Raw genomic sequence first — 21656 nt, forward strand, 5'->3', positions numbered from 1 at the left:
CCCAACAAGTATCACAAACTTTGAAACTGTGAGTGGGAGTTACTGGCGTTTGAACAGAGGGAAACTAGTTAAAACGCTGAAGAGAAAATGTTCTTCTCAGTATATGTCCCGCACCGTCCTGGGTCTAAATCCTGGGACTTCCTCCCCACCCTTCGACAGAAGCATCACCGAGGTTCCTCGAAACGACCGCCACCTCCTTTTCTGGATCAGTCATAGAAGCGGCCTTGCCTGCACAATCCACGTCCCACAAATTCAAATGGCAGCAAATTCAAAGAAACACGAACACTTTTCGGTGAGATCTGATGCGCCGCTATGTTTTACAAAATCCCTCTAGGTTCTCCCCGTTATTAAAAGTATCACATGAAAGGTTTCCTATTCAATCGAATACATCCTGTAGCCTGTGATTAATTATATTTACGTTCATATTAAGAATATCTACTATAAATGTACTATATTAATGTACCGCGACTTCGTGGAAATGATTATTATTTGGTGCACTAGGTTCTATAATCAGCTTCACCCGTAGTCTTTATACAAGGGGATACGTGAATAAAGGGATGTTTATACCAGTACTTACTTTTTCTTAACGAATTATGCATAAGCTGTGCAATATATTATTTGAATAATTTATGCATATATTTATGTATGTGTCTGTATATATATATTTGTGTGTGTTTCTGTCTGGATATATATCTGTGTGTGTTTCTGTCTGGATATATATCTGTGTGTGTTTCTGTCTGTATATATACATCTGTGTGTGTTTCTGCCTGTATATATATCTGTGTGTGTTTCTGTCTGTATATATACATCTGTGTGTGTTTCTGCCTGTATATATATCTCTGTGTGTTTCTGTCTGTATATATATCTGTGTGTGTTTCTGCCTGTATATATATCTGTGTGTGTTTCTGTCTGGATATATATCTGTGTGTGTTTCTGCCTGTATATATATATATCTGTGTGTGTTTCTGTCTGTATATATATCTGTGTGTGTTTCTGCCTGTATATATATATATCTGTGTGTGTTTCTGTCTGTATATATATCTGTGTGTGTTTCTGTCTGGATATATATCTGTGTGTGTTTCTGTCTGTATATATACATCTGTGTGTGTTTCTGCCTGTATATATATCTGTGTGTGTTTCTGTCTGGATATATATCTGTGTGTGTTTCTGTCTGTGTGTGTTTCTGTCTGTATATATATCTGTGTGCGTTTCTGTCTGTATATATATCTGTGTGTGTTTCTGCCTGTATATATATCTGTGTGTGTTTCTGCCTGTGTGTGTTTCTATCTGTATATTTTTCTGTGTGCGTTTCTGCCTGTATATATATCTGTGTGCATTTCTGCCTGTATATATATATATATATCTGTGTGTGTTTCTGTCTGTGTGTGTTTCTGTCTGTATATATATCTGTGTGCGTTTCTGTCTGGATATATATCTGTGTGTGTTTCTGTCTTTGTGTGTCTATATATATGTGTGTGTGCGTGTTTGTATACATATATATGTATGTGTGTGGAAATATATATGTGTGTGGATATATATGTAATACATATATCTATAATCCTTTCAATCTCTCATATATATGGTGTGCGTGTTCCTTAATTTGCGAGGTGCCCTCTTCTACTTGGTTCACCCCGCCGAGCCAAGACCTCTGATTGTCAGCACGGAGATGGGCCTCATACTCAGTATCTATCCTTACATGAACTCTCTGACCATTTGCATCGAAATTGTACATTAAATAACTCCCGATGTCGCCGCCAGAAATTTTAAAAAAAAGTTCCCACGATTATAGCAAAGAATTTGACCTTTCTCTCTGAAGTATGAAAAGAAAACAAAGGTGAATTCTGGACCGGCTTCTGTCGCTCGCCTCGAGGAATGATCCAGATTTACTTCCCTCTGCTAGTACTTCAATACATTATGTCGTTTCGTTGGGGGGCAATTACAAGAGTTTAAAATCTTAAATATTAGAAACAGAGTTAAATAACTGTAACAGTGCACACGTATTTTTACACCCGCGCTTTTGCATGGTCGCTAAAACTGTGTGTAACATGGAATAGTTTGTAACTATTTCAAATGAAGAATATCATAAAAAATGCGTATTAAATGTAATTTCGCTTCAACATGATCAATTAAAAATCAAATGACAGTAACAAAATGGTAAGTTCATCCTTCAAAATATTTCTGGGTAAGGGGACCCATTCGTTCCAACCTGTTCTGTGTGATGAATTAACCGTGGAATGAGCTCATTGTGATTCTGCGAGTTTATTGAACAATGGTGCATTTTTAAAATAAAAAAACCGGAACCTAATGCGTGCAGAGAGAGGGCAAGGAGGGGGGTGGGGGGACCCGAAGGGACCCTGGGCGCTGAATGTTTCCTCTTTGAATCTGGGCTCGGGTGGCCGATGGTTTAGACTGAACCGGAGTGTGCGAGGCTGCAGAAGCGGAAGCCACGGACACTCGGGGACCCCGAGGGGACTCTCATTTGCTCCGCTTTCTCTGTCATGCTCATGGCGAATCCTTGTCTACCTTACGCCAGACTAAAGGCAATTTCGTGTAATATTACACGACAATATCTAGTATCTGATTAGTTTGGTGAACTTTCTTTTAGTTTACGTGGTGCTAGTGAAAAGGAAGGCACTGGACAGGGGTGTTTCGGAGAAAACCAAACGCTGAAATGTTAGACCGAGCGAAACGGAGGCATCGGGAATTGAGGATATCTCACCAAACCCGACGATACCAAGAAAGCATCAACAGTAAATATACGACTTAAACCAAATGTCAGGCAGTTGGCATTGCAGTGAAATTATTGATGCCACATTTTCCAAAAAAGCCCAACCTATCCACAGGCAGCTCGTCATAAAACCATAATCTATTTCATTTAACGAACGACCTGACCCATAAGGAGACCCCACTCATAAATTCACATCAGACCATTGAAACGATGCACGGTCCCAGATAAGAAATACAAGGCTTGCTCGGCCCATTCCCAAATGGTGACAATTGCATATCGCTTCTTTCTTCTGCAGTGAGAACGTTAACGCTTCAAACTAATTGGACTGAAAATGGACAGGGATCTTTACTAAAACCCTAATGTATCCTTTAAACGTGATAGAATGATCCCAAATGTCAAAAAATTACATCAACGCTCCCTCCCAGCACAGAGGGAGTCCTTGTTTAGTTCCAAAAGCAATGATATGATATAAATCAATCTTAATGGCCTATTTTACGATTTTATTATGACGTTCCCGTTTTAAGTCGTGGCCTCTCCCACCCTTATCAATATCTCTCTCGTTGGAGAAGTTTTCTCTCAATAGGAAATTTCCCAGCTATTTTTCTGTTTGAGAAAATAGAACCAAAGAACATCACAGGACCAAAAACAGAACCTTCGGCCCTTCTAGTCTGTGCCCAACAATTATTCCGACGAATCCCACGGACATACCCTTCCGTACCCCCTCCCATCCATGGACTTGCCCAAATTCTACGTCTTGCCAAATTTCCACCCCCCCCCCCCCCGCCCCGTGTTGAACAGAAACTTTAACTTTTTGGGGGGTTCTATTTCAGAAGGCGATGATTATGCCCAACCCCGGCTTCTTTTCTTTCTATAATGCAAAGGGGGAACCAGCCCATATCCCGCACAGTCATAACGACAAGTCCCGTCAAACTCCCCCCCGCACGCATGCAAGGCCTCACCTGTTAGTTTGTCTTTAGCAAAGCGCCTGCTGCTCTCCATCCAAGGGAAAGTTAAATTAGATAAGTTTGCCACGCTCCCCAGGTCGGGCAGGCAGGGCATCCCGGTCGAGAGTGGTGGAGGAAGCATTGGTCTGTGCGCGGGCACTCGGATCACCCCGGCCCCGCTGTTCATATTAAGATTCATATTCATACTTACATTCATATTCATGCACATGTTAACATTATAGGATCCAGGTAATCCGGCCACACTGCAGGCGTTATTGTAAGTATTACTGTAGCCATCGGTGTGAGAGTTGTACGCGTTGGCTGCAAACTGGTAATCCGATTCAGCCACTCTGTTCGGATGCATACAACTCCCTTGATCCGAACTGTTCAGTATTTGATCAATCCCAAAGCTTATCGGTTCATGTTCGTGCGTCTCCTCAATTGCAGAATGATCCATGCTTTATTTACACAGTATTCTTTTTGGTTTTTGTTGCAAATTTTCCCCCCTCCCCCCCAAAAATGCCGGGCTTAATCTCCCTCCACCAAAATGATCCCCCCCCCCCCACCCCCAATTCTCTCTCAATGAAAGGTGATCAACAGTAATCAAGAAATCCACACGCTCCCCGGTCGAACAGCCTCGCCTCGTATTTTAGAACCTTCCTCCACCACAAGCAAAGTATTAAATCTAAAAAAAAGATGAGAGCGCATTTCCTCGCTGCCAAGTTTCTGCAGGTAGCACAGTTCAGGACGCTGAAAATCCAGGGCCCTCGTCCCTCATTGGTAGCCGCCTGTCACAATCGACAGCTCAACCCCCTTCGATCCCTCCCTGCGATCACGATACGATCGACAGGCAGGCGGCCCTATCTGAAGCAGACGCTCTGAGGCTCTCAACGTTGGTTGGCCACATCCTTTGCTCCGCAGGCTTCCTCTTGCCCCGTCCCAGTCTAGGGGTCCGAATTCTCATTGGCTACGACTTTCATTCCCGATGAATTGATTGATGGACGTCTCTCAACACCCGCTGAGCTTTGCAACACTCCATCCGATCAATAGCGACGTGGGGGAAACATGATTTGCAATAAAAGAGAGAAGACCCCCAAAATGACCTCAATAATTTTTTAAAAATAATGAAATTGAATCAGACTGCTGTCATAAAATGGCAAAAATTAAGAGAATGTCAGAAAAATGCAATGTTCAGAAAATCTTCCCAATTTGGTTTTAAGATCTGCAGGAACTAGCGCCAACGAGAGCAAATTAGGCTTAAATTATTTAGTTGTACTTCGGTCCGGCTGCCTCGCCACTGTAAATGCTTGGAGTTGGCCGCGTCTCCTTAGATGTTTACTGCTCACTTAAGGACATCCCGAATGCAGACGGAAATACTTACAAATCTCATCAAAGAGAGTCCCTCTGCTCGCCACCCAGAACTCTTTCCTGGTGAGTATTTATCTTAATTGGGCGTTTCTCATTCTTTTTTTGGTGTCGAGGTAATATCGCCCTTAAATTCGCAGCAATCGGAATTTAACAACCTGTACACCTACCACATAACCTAGAACTGGATTTACTTTCATAACTAGCTCAATACTTCATCCAAAATACGAATTTGCGAGGTATCAATCAGCCCTTTTGGGGTTGACCAGACTTCCAGCAAGTTTCATCAAGGATTTTATGTGGAAACATACATTGAAACAGCGACATATTAAACTCTTTTAAATTATACCCCAATTGAAACAGGCAAAACGAATTATAGGCAAATTATAATAATGGGCCATTGAATGAACAGCCTGCGTGGTATGTCGTGACTGCAATTAAATACATAAACACGTTCCGTTTAAAAATTATGGTCAGGTCCTGGGAATTCGCAGCATCCCTCCAGCACCGCCGATTTCCCTTGACTGGAATTGTACTTAATGTTCCAAAGGGGGGAAGCTGTGGGCGCAGAGTTGGGACTGTCCACTTGATAACTTTGATTTCGCCCGAGCAAATCAGAAAAATACCCCCAGAAATTGCCGCGCCAAGGGGCAAAATTAAATCAAGTTGGCAACAGACTCCGTCTAATAATTATCCCTAAGTTCATTTAATTGTGAAAATTGAGACCTTTAGCCTACGTTTTCATTCGTTACTTCATGGCAAATCGAATTGTAATGGCAGAATATGCACATACTCTGCATGTACACGAGCATGCGATAAGGTAATAAAAGATATAAATGTATTTTGCATTGTACAATTACGCGTATATATTTATAGACATTTATGAATATCTCACCTGTGTGCACACAAATTTTATTTGTATAACTGTTTATATATAGATGATTTATTTATTAGTTCTAATACAATTAATATTATAATATAATTTACCCCCTCCATAAATCTTCGTCCGCGAAGCCAAGCCAAAGAAAGATTGTTCCAATGTGTGTCTATGTATATGTATCCACACCACACACACACGCTATGTTACCGTATTAGTTATATTACAGCTAATCTATAAATTATATCCTTATCTATTATTGCAAAAGGTAGAGTCTGAAGACGAACAGCTCACGTTTGCACAAACAGCTACTTACCTCTCCACCATTGGATTTCTGACTGGACAATAAACCACAGGCACGACCTCTCTCCTATTTTGCAGGTATTTATTTTTAAATATGGAAATTTTTGCATTCGCACTGCAAATAACGAATTTCGTACTGTGAATGACAATAAATTCTGATTCTGCGTTTGTCTAAGACGTGCATACGATGCATTTACAATCTGTGACCCCGCGTCGATAAGACCCGTTTAAATCAGAAACGAGAGAACAGGAGTCGGCCATTCAACAAGGTCGTGGCTGATCTGACAGTGGACTCAGCTCCCACTTGTTCCCCACAAGTCTATCCAACTCCCTGTTAAATGAGGCGGCCTCGACTGCTTCCTGGAGCAGAGAATTCCGCAGATTCACTGCTGACTGGGAAAAACAGTTCCTCTTCATCTTCTCCGTCCTAAATCTACTGACTGTATCTTAGAGGCTCTGTCCCCTGGTGTAGTTTCTCTTTATTTCTGGGCCTCTTGGTTGACCATCTCTAACCAAAACTGGGGTGGGTGGGAGTAACTACCAGATGCCACACTGAACGATGGAAATGTATGGATAGAACACCAAGGGTGTGAAAAGATTTTGAACGGTTTTCTTTTTCATAAATAATTTACTGTGAATAAAGTTTATTGTTGGGGAAAAATAAACGCAAGTTCTATGATAAGTCAGGCCTGGATTTACCAGAAAGCAACAAAACCACGTCCTTAGGGCACCGAGGGAAGGGGGTCAACACAGTTTTTTTTTCCCCCAGTGCATGATTTACCATGGCGCAGCCGAACTAGCCCCCCCCCCCACACACAAAAAGAAGCCCCCCACAATAATTTAAAAAAAATATACCTCTCTATTCAGGTAATATTTAATACAGTTGTGGGTCCGGCCTGGAAGAAAACTGAATTTTTAATCTATTATTTCATGTTCAGCACTTACTGTCTTGTCAGTTCGACAAGGGAAGGGTCGAGGGGGAAACTGTTGTTGGGCGGTGCTTGGGGCATCAGTCGGCCTTAATCGGCCCTACCCGCAGTTCACAGCAAACATCGAGCACGGAAGTCTGCAGACACCGTGGTTGAAGTAAAAACACAACGCTGGAGAAACTCAACAGGTCACACTGTGCACTTTAAGATACAGAGCTAATGTTTACCTTGATGAAGGGCTCAAGCCCGAAACTTTGGTTTATGTATCTTAACCTTTGCAACATAAAGTACAGTTTCACCTGCCGAGTTTCTCCAGCGTTGTGTTTTTTAACGAGCAAATGGATCTGCACTGATCCAACAGCCTAAAATATTATCCTGTTTGCCTGCACGTTAAATTAATAACCAGTAAAAAGACTTCATTGCAAACGACGCACTTCAGGACGTACCTGAGATTTTATACAAAATAAGGGTGTTTATTTATATCTGTCTCCCAAGTGGCAATAATGGCACTGAATTTTTATAAAATATGGCTCACTTTATTACAATTGTCTGTGCGGGGTGTTGTCGATATTAAACGCAAACAGCTCTGTTTAACACAATAACATGTTGTTATCATTCACTGATACATTAATTTATGAATTGGTGTTGGACTTTCCTTTCTTGCCCCCCCCCCCCCCCCCCCCCCATGGACTAGTTCCATTCAGCAGAGCAGCAGCTCTGTGTGTTCAGTAAAATAATAATTCAATTCGCTCTCCCTCGGTTCAACTCAGTATCGTTTCGCACACCACCCCGACCTTTCCCGTCCCTTCTCTCTGCGGTCAGCATCCACAACTTCGGCCTCTGGTTCTTCCAATCGCGGGGCACCTCTCTCCCTCTCTTAAAATGGCACACCGGCTCGGAATCTGGTGTTGACTTTTCACGAGGCAGGGGTCGGGAAAGAGGACCAAATGGAAGAAGAAGTGCTGAACCATTGAATTTCACTGCTCTCTCTCTCTCTCACACACACACACACACACACACACAACCACGTACACACAAACACACTCACACATACAGACACACAGAGACAACCTCTCTATCTCACACACACACACTCTCACACACACACACACAACCACGTACACAAACACACTCACACATACAGACACACAGAGACAACCTCTCTATCTCACACACACACACACTCACACAACCAAGTACACAAACACACTCACACATACAGACACACAGAGACAACCTCTCTATCTCACACACACACACACTCACACACACACACACAACCACGTACACAAACACACTCACACATACAGACACACAGAGACAACCTCTCTATCTCACACACACACACACTCACACAACCACGTACACAAACACACTCACACATACAGACACACAGAGTCAACCTCTCTATCTCACACACACACACTCACACACACACACACAACCACGTACACAAACACACTCACACATACAGACACACAGAGACAACCTCTCTATCTCACACACACACACACTCACACAACCATGTACACAAACACACTCACACATACAGACACACAGAGACAACCTCTCTATCTCACACACACACACACTCACACAACCACGTACACAAACACACTCACACATACAGACACACAGAGACAACTTCTCTCTCTCTCACACACACACAACCACGTACACAAACACACTCACACATACAGACTCACAGAGTCAACCTCTCTATCTCACACACACACACACTCACACACACACACACAACCACGTACACAAACACACTCACACATACAGACACACAGAGACAACCTCTCTATCTCACACACACACACACTCACACAACCACGTACACAAACACACTCACACATACAGACACACAGAGACAACCTCTCTATCTCACACACACACACACTCACACACACACACAACCACGTACACAAACACACTCACATACAGACACACAGAGTCAACCTCTCTATCTCACACACACAAACTCACACACACACACACAACCACGTACACACAAACACACTCACACATACAGACACACAGAGACAACCTCTCTATCTCACACACACACACACTCACACACACACACAACCACGTACACAAACACACTCACACATACAGACACACAGAGACAACCTCTCTATCTCACACACACTCACACAACCACGTACACAAACACACTCACACATACAGACACACAGAGACAACCTCTCTATCTCACACACACACACACACTCACACAACCACGTACACAAACACACTCACACATACAGACACACAGAGACAACTTCTCTCTCTCTCACACACACACACAACCACGTACACAAACACACTCACACATACAGACACACAGAGTCAACCTCTCTATCTCACACACACACACACTCACACACACACACACACAACCACGTACACAAACACACTCACACATACAGACACACAGAGACAACCTCTCTATCTCACACACACACACACTCACACACACACAACCACGTACACAAACACACTCACATACAGACACACAGAGTCAACCTCTCTATCTCACACACACACACTCACACACACACACACAACCACGTACACAAACACACTCACACATACAGACACACAGAGACAACCTCTCTATCTCACACACACTCACACAACCACGTACACAAGCACACTCACACATACAGACACACAGAGACAACCTCTCTATCTCACACACACACACACACTCACACAACCACGTACACAAACACACTCACACATACAGACACACAGAGACAACTTCTCTCTCTCTCACACACACACACAACCACGTACACAAACACACTCACACATACAGACACACAGAGTCAACCTCTCTATCTCACACACACACACACTCACACACACACACAACCACGTACACAAACACACTCACACATACAGACACACAGAGACAACCTCTCTATCTCACACACACACACACTCACACACACACACAACCACGTACACAAACACACTCACACATACAGACACACAGAGACAACCTCTCTCTCTCTCTCACACACACACTCACACACACTCACAACCACGTACACACACACACACACACACACACCATATTTAACGAGTGTTCCATCTACACGCCACTCTAACCAAACTTTCCATCTGAGACTTCATCGAATTCGCCGCGCTCTGGCAAGAGCCGAGAAGGACAAAACAACCGATTTGGCGAATCCTGAAAAAGAATTAAAATCAGAAAACGCTGGAAGCACCAAAGGCTCGTCCTGATTAATTCAGTTCATTTGTATTTCAATACTTAACATATTTAATGGGGAAAGCAAAGGCTGACATTAAGATGATGTTATCGGAGTGTTTTTGCACGTAAAAAAAATCCCCTTTAAGTGCCATTCCTAAAATGGAATAAAGTGTGATTTAAATTCAAAGTATGTTTGAGTCAGACCAACTCAATTCACAGTGAAACACCAAAGTTTGCGGACACTGTGATTGTAGTAAAACACAGAAACGCTGGAGGAACTCAGCCGGTCTCGTAGCGTCGAGAGGCCGGTAACACATCTTTACCTCCTCCGGACGCTGCGAGAGCGTCTGAGTTCCTCCAGCGTTGTGATCTTACAACTCAATTATCAACGGAAGTTCAGCTTCTGCCTTTCGCTTTGCTGAGATTTCATTCAAAATAATTTCTACATGACACATTTTCTACAACGGTCGCACGAATAATTACAGACCAAACATCCCTGCAGCGAAGGAACGAATTAGGCTTTCATTTCTTAATAAAACTTGATTATGCAAAGTACAACGATGATTAAAAACGTAGACATATTAAAGTTCAAACCATCGCTATCACCTTTGGTTGTATGACTTGAAGAGAAATCGCTGATTTAGTTTAATATAAATCCAACAATTCATTTAATGTGCAATCTTTATTGGCTGCCAATTTCAAGGAAATGTTATAGCGGTGGGAAACTCATTCCTGCTTGGATTTTTGTTCTCGCCTTTTGCAATAAGCCGACGTTTGTTATTTCTTCTCTGGTATCAGTAATTCAACGGAAGGGGGTGGTCGCCCCGTTTAAACCGGGAAGAGTTACCCGTCTTGCGTGTTGGCTTTGCTCTCCAAACGACTTTGAAAGCAATAAGCTGTTTAAACTCTCCCTCTCCCTTCCGCTCGCTACAGCAACATCACCCCCCCCACCCCCAACCCGCCCCCCGACACCCCTTATGGCGGGCCAATATGTTCCAAAACGTTGGCCAGATCAATGTTCTCCCCAGGTTTGCCGGCCTCTTCAGCGCCGGGCAATATCTACTGATGGCGAATCTTTGTCTAAAGGAAATTTCCTGTAATATTACTCCACCCCCCCCAAGTGTTTCTTTTTGAGACAATAAAAGAAACTTGAACTCTTGCTTGAACGTGGCTTTATCCGCCCCTGAAAGCTCCAGAAGGACATTTTAATCGTTTACTGGGATATCGCAGTCTGCATATAAACGCATGCGTTGATATGGAAAGATTTAGATCTGAAACGAAATGGATAAAATCAATTGATAGATAAATAAGAAGGTACGAAATGGTCATGTATGTGGTTTAACGGATGGGGTACACACATTGTAGGTATAGTTTATTAGTAGAATAATGATCTCAGGGAGGAGTTGAAGTCCTATTGGTGACGGGACGCAGAGTGGGTTCAACGACCCCCTGAGCGTTTCTTGCCCCCTCAACCCCCACCCTCCTCCTCGTTTCTACTCTGGATCGCGCTTCCCACGTTTTAACTCTCCCATTCCCGTCTCTGCCCCTTCTCTCCCGCCAGCCACTCGGGACGCGCAGTCCCGACAACCGGTGCCGGCTCTCTCGCCCAAACCCGTTCTTCGCTCCCCCTCTTCCACCCCCTCCCCCGGAAAGCGTTGACAAACGCTGGTAAAAAAGACCCCGTCTCCCTGCCTTGTTGCTTCTCAATGTTCCCCATTGGTAACACATGCAACTGCCAACACTTGGAGACAGGGCGAGTCGGACGCACTCAGACCACGGCGCTTTATCAAACTCTCCGCGATAACGAGAATCTCCGTCCATTCCATGTTCCACAGAGGTTCATTGAATTTTTTACCGGGTTAATTGATCCCGGGCCAGGCCATAAGGTGAGGTAGTTACAGATATTAAAAGCTCCCTCCAAAATGAGAAAGTAGCCGCTTGGAGGAACGCCCAGGGGAGAGCCGCTCCGAGGGCAGACACTTTCAACCCCAGCTCCTCGCAGCTCATCCTCGGGACGGGGTGAGATGCCGTCACGGTTCGGAGATGAAACAACGCCGTGGAGTGAACCGAAAGGGGGAAAAACTCCCAGCACGAAAAGCAGATCAGCCGCAAAAGGGGCATAGATTTAAAATCATTATGAAAAAGAACAGCAAAGTTTGGCGGTAAAACATGCAAATATTATATATATTAAATTCCAACGGAATAACCCAGGTACAAATCTATTTTCTAGACGCCAATTTGGAAGGAAAAATAGGTGCAAATATTTTGTTTTAAATTCTCTTTATCGTAGTAAGACGGGATTTTGAAAGAGAACAGTGCATTTCGTTGGATATTATTATATTAGTTTATTTTCTTTTTAAAAATCTGCAGCATCGCATGTGAGAACAGTTAAATCCAGTAAATCCCGCGCAGGGTCGGGACTAGAAACGCAGCCTGCTACTTGGTCATGGTATGGGTTATTACGGCTACAGTCCCAGATCTTTTGCCGTTGTTTGACGAGGCTCCGATACCCTCCCGCGATGTTCATCAAATGTATTTCACGAGTGAAATATTAGCGATTGTGAATGTTGGCAGATTTCGGTCGCCGGGCCCCGAGAGCACGGCATGGAGCAGGAGCGCCTGGATTTCGTTCCAATCCTTTCACAGAGCCACTGTTGTTTCTTTTCGAGTGTGGGACGGCCGGCACGGACAGAATTTACCGGCGCCCGGACCGTTTCACTATCGAACTTTCAGCGGTTTCGGCGGGACACGGACTCGATGGAGGGACCGTGTCCAAAACGAGTTTCTCTCCATTCTACAAGACGTTAATAAACATCCACCACACGAATAATATAAGACTGTAATAGATAATCACAGCACAGGGGCAGACCATTCAGCCCATCTGACTCGAACGCAACTGTGAACATTAGAACATGGAACACTACAGCAGAGCACAGGCCCTTCGGCCTCGATGTTGTGCCGATCTACACTCACCTACCAAAAAAAAACGAAACCCTCCCTACCCCAGAACCCTCTATTTTACTTTCATCCATGTGTCTGTCTCGCTTAAACGCCCCTATTCCAGGCTCCAGCACCAAGTGTCCACAACTCTCTGTATATATAAAAAAGTACACCCCTGAACTTTCCGCCCTCCACTTTGTACAGATGTCCTCTGGTGTTTTCTACTCCTCCCTGGGGAGGAGTGGGGGGGGGGGGGGGGTGAGGGAAAGGAGTCTGGCCTTCTACCTTATCTATGCTTCTCAGTAACTCTATTAAGTTACCTATTTATTTATCTTTTTCGTTTACATTTATGACCCGTTTTTCCTTCTGATGACCTACTGTAGTAATGTCATTGATACAATCGTAGATGGTGTAACTAATGTCCACTGCAAGGGTACATGAGTACACTGTACCTATGTATATGACAATAAATTCCTGTCATCATAAAGGGCAGAATTTAGACTAATCCTGGCTCTCTTTTGTAGGATCCTCAAGAGATCGACCAAAGTTGTTTGAAAATAAAGTTAAAGGCATCGCACTTCCCCAAGCTTTCTTCAACCATTTACTTTTGACTAATTTCAGATTTTTTTTTCCAGATTTCAGATTTATTGTCAGGGTACAAATATAACATCACATGAGAATATTTTTCCTGTTAGCCAGGCAGAATTACCACTAATTGATAGTTCAAAATAAACTGTACACAGCATATACATGTCAACAAATAAAGATCTGTAACCAGATAATGAATGTAAATAGACTGTGCAATTCAGAGAAAATAAAAAAGAAAAGCAATAAATTGCACAAGTAAGAGTCTTTAAATAAGTCTCTGATTGGGGTTTTCTCTATGTTTTCTCTATGTTTCCTGTTGCCCAGGTCTCTCATTCCTCTGCCCTTCTTAGATACAGCTTAGATAGTCTCGCCTCATAGAAGCCCCCTTCAAGTGGAGCAAGGCCATTTACACCCCCCAGCTCCAGGGGCTATCGCACGACTTCTTGCCCCAACCCTACCCAGGTCCCAGTAAACAAATGACACTTCCCATGGTCTGCTGGCCAGAGTTGTTTGTGGCATTTCCCTCCCCCCCCCCCCCCTCCACCTCCAACCCTGTCTTTATGTTCCAGATACCAATTGCCAAGCAACGTTCCTTGCCTAACTCGAAAGAAAGTTTTCATTTATGTCATCTGGTACAGCGAGGAAGGTTCTTCTGTGTCCATTTGATCGGGTCAACTCTTGCATTCATTTCACTGTGAAAAGTTGGAGAAAAAGAGTACAATTACAGAGGTTTAAATCAGAAAGAAAATTAGTGCAAAGTTACATTCACAGTGTAAATGTAAATTAAATGTAAATTTTATTTACAGCATGGTAGAAGCCAATTCTGGCCATTTAAAACCATGCTACCCAATGACACCCAAATTAACCTACAACTTTGTACATTTTGGAGGGTGGGAGGAAACATGAGGAAATTCACAGGGAGAATGTACTAACTCTTTCCAGAATTTGGGTGCCGCTGTTCTGTTGTCGTTCTCTTCAAGATGTTAAGAAGATATGGGAGATAGTGAATGCAGCTCAGGACATCGCACAAACATCCATCCCCACCATGGACTCTGTCCACATCTCCCACTGCTTAGGAAGGGCTGTCAGCACACCGAAGAAGCCATCACACCCTGGAAATATTCTCCTCCCACTGCCCATCAGGGAGAAGACTGAAAGTGTGAAAGCGGGCTGAAAATCTGTCTTCCCTGCAGCCATCAGGCTCCTGAATGAACCCCATGGCAGTCCTGGTGGACTGCCCTTGCATTGTGCAAATTGATCTTCCTTTTCATTGCAATCCTATGCTCTGTAAATTGTGCTCTTTACACAGCTGTACGAATGTTAGAGATAACCTGTTAGTCTGCTTGCAGAAGAACCTTTTTCACTATACCGGATATCTTGTGACAAATAAACTAACTCAGCACCCAAGGACATTGCTGGTTCTGAAGTTCATGCAGAAGTTCAAAGTTATTTCCAGAGTACATCCATAGCGCCACATGCAACCCTGAGGTTCTTTTTCCTGTGGGCCAGGCAGAATTTCTATTTATTGATAGTGTAAACTGTACTCAAGACTAAAGATACGTATGTGCAGGGGCAATTAATGTCCTTTCATCAATTAAAAACCAAATATGGTGTGACCAATAATGCTATCTTCTGCTATTTTCAATTAAGATCTTATTTAAGGGACAAATTGGGCCCGATGATGACCTTACCACAGTGCAGTGAAGTAGAGACTGGTTCAAAAGGGGGTCGACAAAGAAATTTATTTCAAAAGTGTATTTCCTACTTCAAATGGGTACCCCGAAACAGGGGTTATAGAAATATAGACAAAGATGGGAGACAGATTTGGGTATACTAATTGATTAAAAAAGCTGGTCCAAACTATGTTAGGACAGCATGACCAATACTATTGGTGTAAGATTTTGGCATGTGGCTGCGGTTATAGCTCTGGGTTAGAGCTCTAGAGAAGACACGCATACTCGAGAGTACAAACAGTACTTATTTATTGGGTCATTCGCTCTGCCTTTTATAGGCTGGCTGAGCCTTGCTGCTACGCCATAAGTGGGCGTGGCCTACTCTCTGCTGATTGATGGCTTTACAATCCTCCAGTTGCTGATTGGTCCATTTTCTCTGTTGCCATTGTGGCCTATGGAAGAAGGCTTTCTAGGCCAGTGCTGCCTACTCGATGGTCGTGTTCGGACATCGCTTCTTGTGTTGGACTGTGGAGTAGGCCACGGGTTGCGGCAAGGTATAGATTGGTGCAATAGAATTTTTTGCACCAACTATATCTTATGCCGCAAAAATTACACAAATTAAAATCAGAAATATAAGATCAATGCTTTAGATGCGGTGAAGAAACAGGAACTTTTTTGTGTTCTACCTGGTCATGTTCCAAGTGAGGTCTTTCTGGGAAGATTTGGGGAACCTTCCACAACAAATCACGAAGATTCGATTTATACAGATACCGGAATTGTTTATATTGGGAAATACAGCAGATGTAAGACCTAAAATGAGGCTGTTGAAACACCAATTAGAATTTGTAAAGACCACATAGGCTATGGTAGTTACTTGGATACCTGATTCCCAACTAGATATCACCCGTTGAAAATGTAAATATATGCTTGTAATTCCCGGGAGAAAATTACATATAACTTTAGGAAAAAATACAATATTTTTCTCAAAATTTGGAGTCTATATCTTCAACACTGAGGTGTAGATTCTTAACAGTGCTCCCCCCCACCTCCGGCCTTTGGCTCCCAGTATCTGGGAAACCACCTGGGATTCTGCTAGGATATTTATCCCTCGGCAGGAGATTGATGAATCCAATGATTTTATTTTTCTTTTTTTCATCTCTTTTTCTTTTCTTCCTTAAATTTTATTCTCTCCTTTTTTCCCCCCTGGGTGGATGGGGCGAGGGGGATGGGGGAAAGGTTTGAGCTTGTTCTTTTTTTTTCTTACTCAAAATCAACACGGAATGATAAGATTATGTTTCTTTTATGTAAATGTTGGATTTCATGTTGATTTGAAAATATAAATAAGATAATTAAAAAAAGATATATATGCAAAAGAGAGAAATGTAAACAAACTGTGAAAATACAGGTAAAATATATATTCAGTAATAAAAGAAATGTGCAAAGTAAGGGTCCTTAAATGAGCTTCTGGTTGAGTCTGTTGTCTGATGGTGGAGGGGTACCAGCTGCTCTTGAATCTGATGGTACAAGTCTTGAGGCACCTCTATCACTTTCCTGATGGCAGCACGTACATGGGCTAGACTGGGTTGGGATGGCTGATTGCCTTTTCCGAGGAAGACCATTAACCCAGGGAGGTTTCTGCGATCCACCCATTAATGTTATATTATATTCATGCATTTTAATTCCAGATTTATTTTGATGAATTGTACTTTAATTCTACTGTCGGCATGGTGGGATTTGAACTGACTTCGCTGGATCATCACTCATCAACCCTCTGGGTGCCTCGTTCCTTCACCCCTATGCAGCAAAGTCATCGACCCCTCAACACCTTTTCAGGAACTTCACCAGCGATGCCTTCTATGGTTACAAAATTAAGATGGCAAAGAAATCCTTGGAAGTTACTATGAAGTAGGATGGAACCCATTAGCTTTGTTCGGTCACTTTAATTGTATCTTTGCACAATATATTGCTGCTTTTCTGACATGTCATCAATCATAATTTCATAATGAATGCACAGTTAGCACAGACCATCCACATTAATCTCATTACCCCGGTCCTCCAAACAGATCTAAACCAATTTGAGTTTCATTTTAAAAATAAACCTTGCAATAACATCAAATCCATTTTTTTTTTGGAGCAAACCCTCTGATGTTGCTTGAAGATTGCTAGCAGGGCTTGTGATGAATAGATGGCTTCAGGGCAATGAGCTGATAGGTTAATGGGTACCAGTAAGTAAGATGAATTAGAATTTATATGGTTTGCTTGCTGCACTGTGTTGCCTTGCAGGTCTTGCTCTTGTTGGAGTGGAGCGGAACAGTGAGGTTTCCTCACCACATGGGCCAGAGAACAACCTTGTGCTGTGTGGATCGTCCCTTATCTCAAAACCTTTGCCCGATGTCATTGAAAGGAGGTACAAACAGCATTCGTCAGTGTTCAACAACAAGGACCTTCAGTCCAAGTTGTCCTTGTTCACAAAGATAGTCACGTTTACCTGTGCCCCTTTAAACCTACATACTCGAGTTAAAGTCAAGTTTATTGTCATCTGATTGTACAAGTACAACCTTTTTTTTAATTTTTAAAAATCTTTCACACTATGAACCATATTGACCGAAATACACACAAACATTTCCCTCTTGAATATACACAGCATCATTTTCTCCAATTTTCCCCCTCCCTTCCCTCCCTCCTTCACCCCCCTTCCCCACCCACTCAACATTCAACCTATATGATACATTAAACCCATTAAACAATGTCATCACACAATGAAAATAAACAAGAAATTTGTGTCATCTACTTTTACACACTGGGTCAGTTCATTTCATCTTCTTCTCCTTCTGTCATTTTAGGGGGTGGAGGTCCGCGGTAGGCCCTCTCTGTTGTGTTCCATGTACGGTTCCCAAATTTGTTCGAATACTGTGACGTTATTTCTTAAATTATATGTTATTTTTTCCAATGGAATACATTTATTCATTTCTATGTACCATTGCTGTATTCTCAGGCTCTCTTCTAATTTCCAAGTTGACATTATACATTTTTTTGCTACAGCTAAGGCTATCGTAATAAATCTTTTTTGTGCTTCATCCAAATCGAGGCCTAGTTCTTTACTTCTTATATTACTTAGAAGATAGGAATTCACCAGTTAACATAACATAACATAACATAACATAACATAACAATTACAGCATGGAAACAGGCCATTAGGCCCTTCGAGTCCACACCAAACCAAACACCCCTCTCTAGTCCCACCTCCCTGCACAATGCCCATAACCCTCCATCTTCTTCTCATCCATATACCTGTCCAACCTTTTCTTAAATAATACAATTGACTCCGCCGCCACTATTTCTCCCGGAAGCTCATTCCACACGTCTACCACTCTCTGAGTAAAGAAGTTCCCCCTCATGTTACCTCTAAACCTCTGCCCCTTAATTCTTAACTCATGTCCTCTTGTTTTAAACTTTCCTCCTCTTAACGGAAATAGTCTATCCACATCCACTCTGTCTATCCCTTTCATAATCTTAAATACTTCTATCAAATCCCCTCTCAACCTTCTACGCTCCAAAGAATAAAGACCTAATCTGTCCAATCTCTCCCGGAACTATGAGAAATACAATAAACACGAGGTTACACATGATACAATATAATTGGTTACACAGGCTCTACACCACACCCCAAAAGATAAATAAATGGGACCCAACAGTATCAGACGCATGTTTTCGCTGTAAGAAGGAGACGGGAACAACAGTACATGCAATTTGGGCATGTGAGAAAGTGGAAAAGTTTTGGGAAGATCTAAATCAGGTATTAAATAAAATCACGAAAAGCAACAAACCAAAAAAATCCAGAGATCTTTCTTCTAAGTAGTACAAGTACAACCTTGACGAAACAGTGTAGCAGCTGCTACACACAGAGAAACACATCACAGGACATGGTGGAGGTTTCAGATGAACTGTTTATTTGAATTTCACACGTGCCCCTTTAAGGCCAGCGGGAGTTCTGCCCCACGCAGCGGTGACGTCATCACGTTGCCTGGCAGGATAGCTGTGGCCTAAGCCATGAGGCAATCAGTAAGCCCCGACGGCGCCATCTTCCTGCAGCTGCCCTGACAGCGTGCCGATACAAGCAGGGCTGGTTCGCTCCAAGAGATGTGCGCTGCCACAACAACATTCTTCGGTCCTCTGTGCAAAAACACACAGACACACAACCAGACATCACACCCATACAGACAAACAAAACCTGTACAAGACAAGTATTTCATTACTATAATAAATAAATATTGTTTCATGAATACAAGAGTCTTGGAGGGTCAGTGCCAGCAGATCCATTGGTCATTCAGCATTCTCACTGCCCTTGGGAAGGAGCTGTTCCTCAGCCACGTGGTGCTGGCTCTGATCCTCCTGGATCTCTTCCTTGATGGGAGCAGCTGAAAGATGCTGTGTGCTGGGTGCTCAATGAATGCCCCCTTCAAACAACGACACCGGTAGGTCTCATCAATGATGGGGGGGAGGGGGGAGGGAGACTCCAGTGATCCTCACTGCCACTCTTATGGTCCTGTGGACTGACCTCCCATCCATTTCTCTGCAGCAACCGTACTCCACAAGGTGATGCAGCCGGCCAGGACGCTTTGGATAGAGCTCCTGGAAAAGGTTGACATAATGGTGGCTGGTAGCCTTCCCCTCTTCAGTCAAGTTTTGTAGACCATTTTTTAATGTTAAATTTATGGGGTGGACTATTACCCAGATATACTAGTCTTTGCCTCTCTTATTGCAAGACGTGTTATTTTGATCAGATGGAAAGATGCTGTCCTACCTAACTTCGGAGAACATTAGAGTTTTGCATTTACATTTTAAAATCTTTGGGACTCTTTTTTGAATTATTTTCATAACCTTTAATTATAACAATAATTAAGTAATCTGTGGTTCTCGTAATTTAGTGTTTCTTCTTTTGTAAATTTGTATTGGCCTTGCCACACTGGAATGGTTTGGAGTTTGGATTATAAAATTATGATTTTTTTTCTTTTCTACTTTATCTTTATATTAATTGTGTGGCAATTATGTAATTTTTTTCTGTCATAGTGAGTCACTTCCTTTGTTACAGTTGTATCATTCACATTCCCATATAAAAATTAATAAAAAAACACTGAAAAAGACTATTACATGCATACTTCTTTTGAAGGAGCTGAAGATCACACAAGAATCTAAAATACTATGTCAGTAGCAGACGTCCAAATGATCTTCAAACGGATAAAGAACAAAATCACAATAAACGAAAGCAGTAAGGCAGAGTATACACCTCAAAACACGCGTCAGGACAATGGTAGGTTAGTCGTCGGCAGGGTCGGGAGCTCCAGCGTCGTGTGGCCGGGGCTGGGTGGGAAATCCGCGACGGAGGTGTTGGGAGTGTTGATGGGCGGCTGGCCAGGGTCGAGGCGAGAGATTTGGTTCAACTTTTATAGATGGAAAATTACAGAATATTTGGCAGAAAAATAGGGGGTTGACCTTTACCCAACTGCGCTGGGTGGGTCACGTCTCCAGAATGGAGGACCATCGCCTTCCCAAGATCGTGTTCTATGGCGAGCTCTCCACTGACCACTGAGACAGAGGTGCACCAAAGAAGAGGTACAAGGACTGCTTAAAGAAATCTCTTGGTGCCTGCCACATTGACCACCGCCAGTGGGCTGACCTCACCACCAACTGTGCACCTTGGCGCCTCACAGTTCGGCGGGCAGCAACCTCCTTTGAAGAAGACCGCAGAGCTCACCTTACTGTCAAAAGACAAAGGAGGAAAAACCCAACACCCAACCCCAACCCACCAATTTTCCCTTGCAACCGCTGCAACCATGCCTGCCTGTCCCGCATCGGACTTGTCAGTCACCAACGAGCCTGCAGCAGACGTGGACATACCCCTCCATAAATCTTCGTCCGCGAAGCCAAGCCAAAGGAAGGATACAGTATTTGTCTAAATGTCTTTTAAATGTTGTAAATGTACCTGCCTCTATCTCTTCCTGTGGAAGCTCATTCATCCTCTGGGTGAAGAAAGTTCCCATCAGGTTCCTTTAAAGTCTTTTGTCTCTCACCTTAAACCT

At 43.0% G+C, this 21656-nt stretch overlaps 1 protein-coding gene and 2 long non-coding RNA genes across 4 annotated transcripts in view; 2 read left to right on the plus strand and 1 right to left on the minus strand.

Moving 5' to 3' along the window:
* tlx2 (T cell leukemia homeobox 2) overlaps positions 1 to 4199 on the minus strand; it is a 70817-nt gene extending 66618 nt beyond the window's left edge. Inside the window, exon 1 of the mRNA XM_069923490.1 lies at positions 3688 to 4199. Within this exon, the coding sequence (XP_069779591.1) occupies positions 3688 to 4129 (442 nt within the window). The 5' untranslated portion in view covers positions 4130 to 4199. The remainder of the gene's footprint in view (positions 1 to 3687) is intronic.
* A 302-nt stretch (positions 4200 to 4501) lies between these two features.
* Positions 4502 to 20648, plus strand: LOC138756966 (uncharacterized). Of its 2 annotated transcripts, XR_011353250.1 has the most exons (4): positions 4502 to 5103; positions 6183 to 6295; positions 17262 to 17983; positions 20156 to 20648. It is a non-coding gene; the product is annotated as an uncharacterized lncRNA (long non-coding RNA). The 2 variants fall into 2 exon arrangements; XR_011353249.1 differs by lacking the exon at positions 20156 to 20648 and having other exon boundaries at positions 4538 to 5103; positions 17262 to 20142.
* Positions 11444 to 15310, plus strand: LOC138756967 (uncharacterized). Its single transcript, XR_011353251.1, has 2 exons — positions 11444 to 11689; positions 14846 to 15310. It is a non-coding gene; the product is annotated as an uncharacterized lncRNA (long non-coding RNA).
* Positions 20649 to 21656: the final 1008 nt, after the last annotated feature.

This window comes from Narcine bancroftii, chromosome 3 (genome assembly GCF_036971445.1).
Source record: "Narcine bancroftii isolate sNarBan1 chromosome 3, sNarBan1.hap1, whole genome shotgun sequence".
Classification (NCBI taxonomy): Eukaryota; Metazoa; Chordata; class Chondrichthyes; order Torpediniformes; family Narcinidae; genus Narcine; species Narcine bancroftii.